Source organism: Caloenas nicobarica, chromosome 1 (assembly GCF_036013445.1).
Source record: "Caloenas nicobarica isolate bCalNic1 chromosome 1, bCalNic1.hap1, whole genome shotgun sequence".
Classification (NCBI taxonomy): Eukaryota; Metazoa; Chordata; class Aves; order Columbiformes; family Columbidae; genus Caloenas; species Caloenas nicobarica.
The window spans coordinates 73,518,780-73,530,761 of record NC_088245.1 but is presented as its reverse complement, the minus strand read 5'-3'; the positions used below and the strand labels follow the sequence as shown (position 1 = coordinate 73,530,761).

At 43.9% G+C, this 11,982-nt stretch overlaps 1 protein-coding gene across 1 annotated transcript; it reads right to left on the bottom strand.

Moving 5' to 3' along the window:
- Nucleotides 1-5,050: 5,050 nt before the first annotated feature.
- On the bottom strand, nucleotides 5,051-11,529 carry MANSC1 (MANSC domain containing 1). The gene is made up of 3 exons (XM_065655363.1): nucleotides 11,070-11,529; nucleotides 10,137-10,277; nucleotides 5,051-6,376 (listed from the first exon to the last, which is right to left on the bottom strand). The coding sequence occupies exons 1-3, from the start codon at nucleotides 11,287-11,289 to the stop codon at nucleotides 5,385-5,387; spliced, it is 1,353 nt and encodes a 450-aa protein (XP_065511435.1). The 5' UTR covers nucleotides 11,290-11,529; the 3' UTR covers nucleotides 5,051-5,384.
- Nucleotides 11,530-11,982: the final 453 nt, after the last annotated feature.

The window sequence follows — 11,982 nt, the reverse complement described above, 5'->3', positions numbered from 1 at the left end:
GGCCGTACTGATTTTGCAGGTGAGCACTGTGTAGTCTTCTCATTCTTCTCAAATAGATCTGCAATTTATTTCTTTATGACTGTTTGCAGTGGTTATAAACTTCGGGCTTCCTATTTGCCTCACTGTACGATACCATAAAACAGTTTTGTTCACAACATTCTATGTTTACCCACCTTATGTTTACACAGCACTGTAAAGCAACAACATGAAACAAGCAGCTACGGCATTTATTAAACTCTCCAGGTGATTAAAGCCGATGAGCTTTTGGCCTCAGGCCATAATGTAACTGGTTTCCTTCAGAAAGAGCCACCCCAAGTGCATGGGTTGTCATCATATCATGATGGCAGGTGACCCAGTGACAAGAGTGCGGTGCACAGTTAAGACCATAGGACACAGGTGTCAAACACATGGCCCGCAGGCTGAATCCGGCCCTCCACCTTGTTTTATAGAATCATAGAATCATTTTGGCTGGAAGAGACCCTCAGGATCATCGAGTCCAACCATAACCTAACCTAACTCTAGCACTAAACCATGTCTCTAAGAACCTCGTCTAAATGCCTTTTAAACACCTCCAGGGATGGTGACTCCACCACTTCCCTGGGCAGCCTGTTCCAGTGCTTCACAACCCTTTCTGTGAATAATTTTTTCCTAATATCCAATCTAAACTTCCCCTGGTGTAACTTGAGGCCATTTCCTCTTGTCCTATCACTTGCTACTTGGGAGAAGAGACCAACACCCTCCACGCTACAACCTCCTTTCAGGGAGTTGCAGACAGCGATGAGGTCTCCCCTCAGCCTCCTGTTCTCCAGGCTGAACAGCCCCAGTTCCCTCAGCCGCTCCTCATCAGACTTGTGCTCCAGGCCCCTCACCAGCTTCCTCGCCCTCCTCTGAACTCTCTCCAGCACCTCAGTGTCTTTCTTATAATGAGGGGCCCAAAACTGAACACAGGATTCAAGGTGGGGCCTCACCAGTGCTGAGTACAGCGGCACAATCATGTCTCTATTTCTCCTGGCCACACTACTCCCGATACAAGCCAGGATGCTGTTGGCCTTTTTGGCCCCCTGGGCACACTGCTGGCTCATATTCCAGCCCAGCACTCTGTTTCCACCTGGCAGACAGACAACAATTACGGGGGGCAGGGGCGGCACTTAAAGGGGTACTCTCAACTGGGCAAACACTAAGAAATTAATAAATTAGCTAGATACATGAACCTTAGCAATTATATGTTATTTTTAAAAAGTACCTGTAAAAAGGTCCCACCTGTAAAAAGGGTCCCACTCATGAATTCTACATTGTTTTCCATGGATATGGCCAGCTCTGCAGTCCAGTAGTGGTGGCCGCGCTTGTGCAATGACATGCTAATGTCATTTAATAACATGTCCTTTAATAACAGGACTGCTCTGCGGCAGGAACAGTAGTTAAGCATAGTCCCACAGTCCCGGCCACTTGCTAAAGTTCGTGTATCTGGCTAATATATGAAATGAAATGTGGCTGCCCAGTTAGGAATACTCCTTTAAGGAGGGATGGCTTGAGCAGATGTGTTAAGAAGGAAAGTGCCTGCTAGGATTTGTAGTGGTGAAATAACGCGAATGTCTCTACTGGGGCAGATGGGGATGGTAGAATAAGGAGAATGCTCTTCATGGGGCGTGATAAAAGGAGAATATCAGTAGGCATGACCACCCCCAAAGGAACATTCTCCTTATTCCACCATGGAAGAATGAGCAGAATGTTCATGCCAGCCAACAGCATTAAGGATAATGTTGCTGTCCAAGGAATTGGTGAGGGGGGAATAAGGAGGATGTTACTGGGATAGATGGAGGGGGAAAATTGATGGAGAAAGAGTGACTGCTGTTTATGGGGAAGGCGTTTTGAAGGAAGGCCCTCTCTGTGAGAGAGGGCCTGACTATTATTAACCTGTTCCTAAAGGACATCTTGGTCTTTTACTTAGGTGGCACACCATACCACCTTTGGTGGAACAATTCGAATCCCAAAATGTCCAGTAAGAGAAGGATTGATGCAGAAGGAAGGCAATTTAATGATAGATGGGAAAGCAAATACATGTTTGTGTTTCAAGGAGGAAAACCAGTATGTCTTTTGTGTTATGAGACAGTGTTGGTGATAAAGGGGTACAATGCACATAACCGAGTGGCAAACATAAGGTCCACAGGTCAAATCCTAAAATTACATTCAGCCCTTTGAAGGCAACTGTGAAGCTGATGTGGTCCTTGGTGAAAACGAGTTTGACAGCCCTGCCATAGAAGATGTCAATGGAAAAATAGAACAGTGCACAGAAATTTTAGATACACAGTGTTGAAAAGCATAACAAAATGGATAGATTGTTTTACAGTCACTGCCTCACTCCTCTCTCTTTTGTTATACAAGAGCATTATTCAGACAAACAAATAAGCTCAAAAATGCATATAATTAAGCAGCATAGTTGAAATAAAGATTATGGGAAACCTCTCCCTCCTGCTCTGTTAATTGGAAATGCTAATACATGACTAATGATACAATCTGATTTAACATTATTAAAATAGAGAAAATAATATGCTTAGTTTTGTTGTCTTCTACGCTGTTCACTACCACTATATGATATAGTAAGACATTTTAAGTGTGTGTGTATATAATCCTCCACATAGAACTTTCCAATAAACAAAATATCTCTCTTATAAAACATCTTTGCAATGAAATAGCCATTGATTGGAAAGTTAAAAACCCAGCTAATGAAAACATTTATAAAGTGGCATCCTCAAAACTTGTCAATTCTATTTAATAAACTCTTGTTGCCCTCTAGTGTTCAAACACAGCTTGTAAATGTCCCTCCAGAAAGATCTAGACCAGTCACCTAAACAATTCCCTATTTGCTCTTAATCCAACAAGACAAAGAGGGGTGGGGAAGAAAAAAGTGTTCAGTACACCTGCCTGGTGCATAATTCATTTACTCAAGCATAAAAAAGGATTTTTAATATAAGAACATATAAAGTTGTTTGTTTTACTCAAAAATTCGGAAAGGCCACTCTGCTCGGCATCCTCACCAAATTAGGTGTGGTACCTGTGCACCTCTCCGCTTTACTTCTGCCATTCACTGTATTGATATACATCACTGTTTGGGTTGGAGGGTGATGTTCCTGATGATATTAGCCAGATACGTATCCAGTGCTATGAATGACCCTAAGATACATCTATCTGCCTTCTCTTGAATGTATCCATACCGTGCTGTACCATGTCAAGTAATACAAACCATCTCTCCCTCCAACAAATTAGTTATTACAGCAGAAACGCACAGTAAGGATTCAGAGGTTGTTCTCAGTACCTCTCCTGCAATAAGCTGCCGTGGTGACGTCAGCAGTGTAGAAGGCTTCTCATGACGTTGTAATTCTTTTGAAATAAAATTACAACCAACCTCAGATCTGAGCCTGCATTTTTACAGCCCAAACTGGACCTAGTATTTACCATTTCATTAACCCATCTGCCAGAAATATTGTTCCCCCTCGTCAGGTTCCTTGAACAGAAACCTTTGAAAATAGCTATTAAAAAAAAAAAAAACTGAAGCTGAGGTTAAATGAAGTGCAGTCAACAGACAAGCTGATGAACTTGAGATTAATTTTTCTGTAATTTTGTTCACTTTTAATAGGTTATCCAGAATGTTTCTCATTTAAGCATTGTCAGACTTAATCACTGTAGAAGACCAGCTGGTTTTGTATCTATAAAGCAAGTTGCAGCCCCCATATAGTAAGAATTCAACTTCTTGACATGAGGAACACTGGCTTTTCTTTGATCTTTGAATAATGGAATTTTCAGATAATTTTCTGAATAAAGTTATTGTTAGAGCCCTGAGGCCATTTTTGGATCATGCCTGCTTTCCACTGCACTAAGCCTGACAGATCTAAGAACTTCTTGGACATGAGTCACATTTCATACTTTGTAACAGAATTATTTTCCCGTATTCATGAAATACCCTTACTTCTTGATGTTTGTTGTTGATCATGCTGCCTGCCACATGGATACTTTTAAATCTAGCCTTTCATTCTAAACACAGGTTTAGACCGTGTGTGTGTGAGGGGAAATGTGAATAATACGAACTGGAAGCTGCCTAGCAAGCAGTAGATGCTCACATGTACTCTCACTCATCGCTTGTTCCAGAATTGAGGAAACAAATGGAGCAGTTATGCTTATTCCCAGTCACATGAAGATGACCCTAGAAGCAAAGAGGGTGTGCTTTGAGCGCTGGTGAGGGCTCTGTGTGTTCAGGAGGGACAGCAAGTCAACCACTGTTGGAAGCAGCTCTCTCAAGAGCCACCAGCCTGGTGAGAGAAGTAGGAAAACATCAGAAGCACAAAGATAATGCAACCTTGTTCATCTGCTCCAGCTGAGAGCAGGAAACTTCCTCGAGGTTGGCACCCTCCTACAACATAGCCACTATTTTCCTTTAAATCCTTTTTAACCCCCTGCAGATGTTGAACAAATGGAGAACACACCTTTCTGTGTGTCTTCTGCCAGTAATACAGCTGTTGTCTTTGCTCAGCCCCTTCACAAGTTTCTGCCTTCTCTGCCATCAGGTGTTGAGGCTCAACCATTTGGGATTGAGGTATATTAGAACACATTCTCTCTCATGCACGTGCCAAGTCACTTGGTCATGTCACTTGCCACAGAAGACCTTGATTCCAGCTTGCTTTACTTTAATATGATAAAAACTCTTTCTCTCTGATACATACTGCAAAAAACCAATGTGCTGCAGGTTGCGAACTCTTTGGAAAAGGCAAACTCAGATTTGCAGCATGTGGCTTTAAGGATAGCTTGTGATGTATGCAGAAAAAAATATTAAAGATACATGTATATCCATAAACTATAGGTAGCTCAGGAAAATTAAGCCAACTATGTTACATGTACTATAATTTTTACTGTTTGTACCTAAAGCCATTTCGATGCAAAGCTCTGCTACTAAGTACTCCTTTAAGGCTACAAATAGAGTAAATAGGATTGCCAGGCAGTCACATAACACTAGGGCATTTGGGTGCAAATAGCATCAAAAACACTCATGCACTGCACAGGTACTCAGTTTATTAGATGTACTTCTATTTCACTTGTCACAGTACAGATTAAGTTCTTCAAATGCTTTTTCTCCTTAAGCGTAAAACCTTCTTAGCTTAACTTGGATTTTAGTGTTTATTTTCTGGATTTAGTAATAAATCAAGAATTATAGACATTACAGTTCAGCACAGAAAAAGCAGTTCCCTTCTCCACCAAAGCCATCTACCGCTTTCCTATTAGTGGCCAAAAAAAGGAATCCAACCTCTTCTGAAATTTCAATATCTACTGTTCCACTTCAGATTTGTCCTCTCAAAGATGAGAGATGCTCCTTACAATCTTATTCCCTCTCCCCATCATACATCAGCATACATTCCATTGATCAAGTAATCCAGCCTGGTATAATGCCTCTTCTGAAGGGACTCGTGTATTTTCTTCCCTGTCAGTGCAATAACTAGCAACAAGAATATCACCCCAAAAATCAAAGCTGCTACAAGGCTGCTTTTTTCTCCCAGCTGAACAAGATCTTTCCCTCTCAGAAGCCCCTTTGGCAGGTAGCTTTCTGAATCAGATGGGTCGTAACCCTGAGGGTCATTTTGGGAAGCCATGGGGGAATCACTAGTAGACAGAGTGAAACCTGAAGAAGCGGGGAGGGTAACATGGTTGGTGTTGCTGGAAGAGACAACTCTTGGCTCAGGAGTGATGCCTGGAGTTCTTAGCCCTGACGGGGTGGTAGCAGGTCTGGAATTTGTCACCCGCTTGGTTGTAGAAGCAGAAGTTGTGGGCCTAGGAAGAGGAACATGAGTAGCAGCTATGCTGGTGGTAGGGATACCAGGTTTAGCTCTAGGGGCTGCAGTAGACGGTAAGGTAGCTGTGGTGGTGGTGGCGACCGAAGTAGCTTTAGCAACACCAGTACGCAGAGAGGTTGTACGGGATTCCAGTCTGCTGGTGCTTGTGGGCAGAGGAGTAAGAGTAGTTCTGCTGGGTTCGGGACCACTAGACTGAGTGGCGGGGAACAAAGCAGAGTGATTTCCAACTTGAACAGCAGAAGATGTATTTGACAGTAGCTTAATTACTTTCTGCCCTGGGATAGGGTCTAAGCTCTCAGTATGTTTTGCCTTTTGAGATTCAGGAAAAACTGTATGAAATTCACTGCTGTCTAAATGCTGGCCCGGGTAGTTCTGGAGTTCAGATGCCTGATGAAAGACAGGCTGTTGCGAAGCAGCGGTATGATTCTGATGGCTAGTCTGACTGCGAGGAATAAAGGCTCCAGCATCCGAAGACAAAGAAAACCCATTTGAAGAAAAGTCCTCACTTTTGAAGGATATATCCTCTAGGGCATTGGTGTCTGGAAACAGAAAGGAAATAGAAGTATTCAATTATTAAACCTATTTTTTTTACCATAGACTGTATTTGTATTTCTTAGTAAGAGAGATATAAGGGGGCTCCAGAAAGTGATGAGTAATGAAACTGAGGCATCATGATCTTCCTTTCTTTAAAATATGTAGCATGACTTCCAAATTCTGTTTATGGCATAAGACCTGTCAACCTTAAGCTTGGGCACATCAGACCCTGACTGCAGCTTCTGACGGAATTTACCTGTGCAGAGCGTTCACCCCAATCTGATGGTTCTATATTCATATTGCATGCATGTAATATTTATTTAGAGGTGAAAAGCAGAGTGAGAAGGCCCATTGCCTTCACACTATCCTCAGTCTCTGTCAGTTAAGAAGTAGATATCATCGACTTCACTTTTATCAGATGTACAGATTACCAGCTAGTAAAGATTATTATATACTCCCCTTTCTTGTAATATCCAAGCATCCTGTGGCTGCTTGGCAGAATTCAATTCACATCCAAAAGTCATCTTATGATACAAGGTGGCAATAATACACCCATTTTATAGGCCATGTTATACATGTACTGATTCGTAGGAGAGACCTGACCTCCTACCACTGTGCTAGAAGAAAGACAGTGCTCCAAGAGTATCTGAGGTCTTTGCAGTGAAGACCTCCACAAGAAGCAGACCACACTTTGTAATTTCTCTAGAGGCAGATATGTATTCCTTGCAAAATGGGTGGGTGAATGGCATTTCATAGAATTTGGAAGCAGGGCAACAGTGTTATGTGACAGAAATTCCCTACAAATGATAATCCTAGAAGCTACCTGATTATACACAGATATTATAGAGAGAACTCAAGTGAGCATGAGTTCTTGGAAAGACTGGCTAATTACCCAGATCTTTACATATATATATATATACACACATAAATTTTATCATTACCTTTCTAATTAAAATATATATGTTATCATTCAGCTGCCACACAGAACATTTAAAAGGGAACATGATCTCAGGTAGTTCTGACTCTCACTCATCTCTTTTTTATAGAAACAAAAAGGTTTGTTAACTGCACTGGAACTGAAATAAATAACAAAAAGTCCGTGACATTTTCATTGTCACTTTTTTCTCACATAGGAACTCTTATCTAGAGGGGTGGATTTATGCCAGTTTTATTATACATACAAGGAAACCTAGTTGCCTGCTATCTTAATATGTATTTCCAAGCCTTAAGACTTCACAAAAAAATGAAGTGCAAAAAAACCCACCAAAATCAACACATCAAAAAAATAGTGATGCTTTAGACAAGAGCACAATAACTAGTTCGCTTTAACCTTAGACACCAATTTTAATCCTACCGTTCCAGTCAGGCACCAGCTTGTTCGCAAAGTAAGACTCTAAATAGACATTATGGACTCCAGCCGCATGGTCTGACTTAAAGCCATACTGTGGGGGTTTTTTTAGAGAATGGCTTTAAATAACAAAATGTTCAGTTATTACAGAATCAGAAACTGTATGGCCAAAGATGCCCAAGCTCTCAGCTGCTTCTGCAGCTCCTGGAAACATTTCCACACCAGCGAGGAAACAGCCTGTCACCACCACGGAGTCAGTCCCCAACTCGCCTTTTCCCTGTTGCCAATGCCACCCCACAGACACGTTCAAACAAACAGTGGATGTCGTGTGACAGCTCCAAAGCACTGGCAGCACGCTGTGGCATCTTCAGTTCCCTCGCCTGGGCAACAGCGAGAAAAGCACTGAGCATTCATGCAGCGTTCAAAGGACGGGCGGAGGGAGCACAAGGAGGCGATGTGACAAGCCCCATGCGGGAGGTAGGTATCGCTGCTACTCCACAGCGCTCAGATTAATTAACTGCCTGCATTAACTAACTGTACTTCACATTTTCAGCATCAGACATTGCCTAGACAGTACTCGTCTCCATTTTAGCCTACAAGCTCCCAAATGCAACTGTGCAAAACTGTCACGTGCAAGGTACGGCTGGGGTACAAGGACAGATATCCTTGTTGGTAAGAAAGAGCAAGGGCACTACACAAGTCAACCTTTAAAAAGAGATTAAAAAAAAACCAAACAAAGTGGTCCTGCTGATATCTCAAATCCAATAAGCTGCATTAGAAACCAAACTTCAGGTTGTCACTTAAAAGCCAATCTAAACACCTCCTGAACATGTTGCTTTGCTAGAACCCATCAGTCTTGCCTGGGTATCTTAGTGAGGAGTAAAAGACAAATGCCACAAAAGTACCCAAGGGGCAGAAATCAGAAATGTTATTTCTTTTTCAGCAATAGTTCTTTGCAACTGCAACCAGGAAATGTTTTACTCCCCAAGCCATAGGTTGTTTCCCTTAGTTTGTGGCCACAGGAATACTTTAAAAACCCAAACCAAACACCAAAATTTCACTACTAACCTTGCATCAGTATTTTAAGTTGCTTTATTACCAATAAAGTATCTTTCCCCATTTTAGTTTGATTTTCAATGTAACCACATGCAGATTCTCACATGGAAAAGCAAAGCTCAAAATGTTTGTCAGTATCAACGCCGCTCAGGAGCTACCTCTGAGAGCTTATGAGGAACATAAGGTAAATAAACTAGCATAATCTTTCCATAACTCAATGTTCACAGAAGCTAAAAAATGCAAAATCGGAAACAGATGATATATGTTAACTGAGCATTACACTACATGCGGGACAAAAGCAGAAGCATGATTACATTTCCTGTTCCTTTGTTTGCATCCCCTATATTCTTCTGGGGAGAAAGAGCTGGGAAAAAAAAGAGTAGTTGTAATGATAATTTTACAGGCATGCAATTCATTTGTTGCACACTGCTTTTGCCCAATTCCTGTGTGATTGTGCTTGCATAAAAATATTTAGTAACATTAACTGAATAATCTTTCTATATATCCTGCTGTTGCTCCTTGCATAGTTTCTCTTAGAAAGTTCTCTTTTTCAGCAAAAGTTCAGTCTCTGGAAATAAGAAATTCCTGCTCTCTCAAGCAGCCACACTGACACCACCTGGTGAACTCTTGGCAGGAGGACAGTCTAATTATCAGTTTCTTATCTGAGGCGTTCAAATGGGTCTGGTGCAAGTCACCGTCAGTCAACAACTAAGATTTGCTATTAAAAATCCCATAGCACGTGACAGATCATGAGAAATTTCTGAACGTGCAGCCCACATGCCATAAAGCTTTGAGTTTCGTCAGTTTGCATCTGTGCTTCAGGTTCCCCAACTGACAGCAGAAAACAGTGTTTGCTATTGCCAGTTACTCAGCAACATCACAGCTGTGCTGCAAGTCTTGCCCAACATTTGCTCCATGTTTCTGCTTGTGTGTGTGGTATTCACCAGTGTAGCATGGATCCTTTGAATACGCAGACAACTACGAGGGCATTGTATTTCCATGGCTTTCACTGATACTCTTCAACATCACAAACACGAAATTTTCCTTATTGAATTTATCAAGATGGAAGCAGCTTCTTTTTGTTTTAAGCAAGGGAAAAATATGAGGAGTTCTGAATCTAACGTGAAGGAATTTCAGAAGGTGGGATGTCATTCCAACCAGGCAGCTGGGCTCGCGCAGGAGCTCACCACACACCTGCCCATCCATCCCCCACAAAGCAAAAGAGCAGCATTTTCAAATTCGAGCACTCAGCTTAGAACATTTTGCTAAAAATGTAACCCCCAAACATTTTCTGGTTCACTACTGAAAAGCCACAGGTGCACAAGTCATCTAGTGTGGGACCAGTGACTCCTATTATTTACCTCTAGTTATCTTGTAGCTCACAAAGCCTGTCGCAGGTTTCATGGGACAAGCCTCTGCGCTAGGACAGTAAAACAGGTAGCAGTTTGGATGTGCGCTTGTCCTTCGAGCATCAAAAATCATCAAATTACACTTCTTGTCTCCTGCAAAACATGAATATACAAATTTCAGCAAGAAGAACTTTTATACTATCTTGATAATAAGCTCTGGTCTGTTAAATCAGTTTTTCCTCGTGTAAGTAAGAGGGAAACTACTAACATAAAACATTCCTACAGGAAAAACAGCCCAGGACTGCAAAAGAATGGCTGAGGGCCAGCATAGGAAAGGTCACACCTTCCTCTTCCTGTACAGATGAACTCGGGGAAATGAGTCCAATCCCTCATCCTCCCCTCATCCACACTGCACTGGCACCACTTTGTATAATGATTTCTTGCTTATAAATCCTGATAAATCTGAGAACCTCTTTGATATACTCATGGGAAAGGAAATTATTTGTACACTTGTTCCTGTCACAGCCCAGGAATGTATTGGCTTGTTGCTTCTTGGGGGGATGACTTTTACCCCTGTCATTTCTACTTGCTGCTGTACCTCCTGCTGCTGCAAGAGCTTGATGAAAACCAGCCGTCTCGGAGAACGACAAGCACCCTCATTTTTGGCTAAAATTAAATGCAGCACAAAATATCAGTTACTTTGTAGCATGCCTGCTAAATACAGCTTCGGTACCTTGGGCTTTGGGGATCTGAAAGGTTTTAACACTTAAAGTTACCGCTGTTTCTTTACTGCAACTATTTTCCTGAACACTCTGAGGTCTTGCATTGAGATCTAACATCACACTTGGTAAAACCGGATAGCAGCCGCAAGCTGCTGCAAGTTCAAAAGTAATTTCCCAAGCGATCATACACAGTAACAGAAAAGACCGAAGAGGAGCCGGTTACCTGAGAGCTTTTCCCCCGAGCAGCAAGCACGAATGCAAGCTTCTGGGCTTGGGGCGTACACCGGCTCTGCGCCCCTGATGCCTTTGGGCAGTGACAAGTTTATATCGATGATGGTGTTTTCCATTTTCTCCGCGGAGCACTCTTGACTCAGGGACGGTCCGGCCATCACGCAGGTGACCGCCAGCAAGCAAACCGGCCACCGCCAGCTGGCGGGAGACATGGTCCCTCGGGTGGACCCTTCGCGGGGTTGGGGTGACGCCGGCCCCGGGCGCCCCTTACCACGGACCCTCCTCGGCCGGGAACCGGACTTAGCGGCGAGCGTCCCGGAGCGCTGGTAGCCGGGAAGCCGCCGCCGTGGTCCCCGGGGCGGGGATGCGTTTCTGGGGGTACCTTCGGGCCGCCCCCCGCAAGCCGCCCGGTGGCGGGAAGGCAGCGGCGGGGCCGGGCTGAGCTCCGCTCCGCGGGCGGGACGGCAGCGCCGGGGAACGGCGGGTGGCCCGGCCCGCCCGCACGTCCGGGAGGAGGGGCCGGGGGAGGCGGGCCCGGGCCCGCCCTCCTGCCTGCCCTCCGGCCCGCCCGGTGGGGCTGCGGTGGTGCCCCAGCGGTGCCCCAGCGGTGCCCCAGCTCCTCCGCCCGCTCACCAGCCCCAGAGGCCCGTCCAGAGCATCAGGTGCAAAGGACAGACCAGCCGGTGAAACTCCGCACGGGCAGGCGGTGGTGGCGGTCATAGGGTTTTTCCCGCAGCCTGGCCCGTCCCTTCTCCGACTGAGGTCTGCTTTTCGAGGCTGTAATGGAAAGCGATTAATTATGCATATCCTGGTCTAAATGGACATGTGCATATTTCGATGCCTGCGTAAGCATCTCTTTGCTACCTGAGTAATCCTGTTCAAACCACAGCAGAGCACAGGGTGTT

Bases quoted from the DNA above. Each gene is read 5' to 3' on its own strand.
- MANSC1 (XM_065655363.1), bottom strand. From the start codon at position 11,289: ATGTCTCCCGCCAGCTGGCGGTGGCCGGTTTGCTTGCTGGCGGTCACC. The intron at 10,278-11,069 runs GTAACCGGCTCC...CATGTTTTGCAG, and splicing joins CTCGGGGGAAAAGCTCTCAG to GAGACAAGAAGTGTAATTTG. The intron at 6,377-10,136 runs GTAAATAATAGG...TTCTGTTTCCAG, and splicing joins GAGCTACAAGATAACTAGAG to ACACCAATGCCCTAGAGGAT.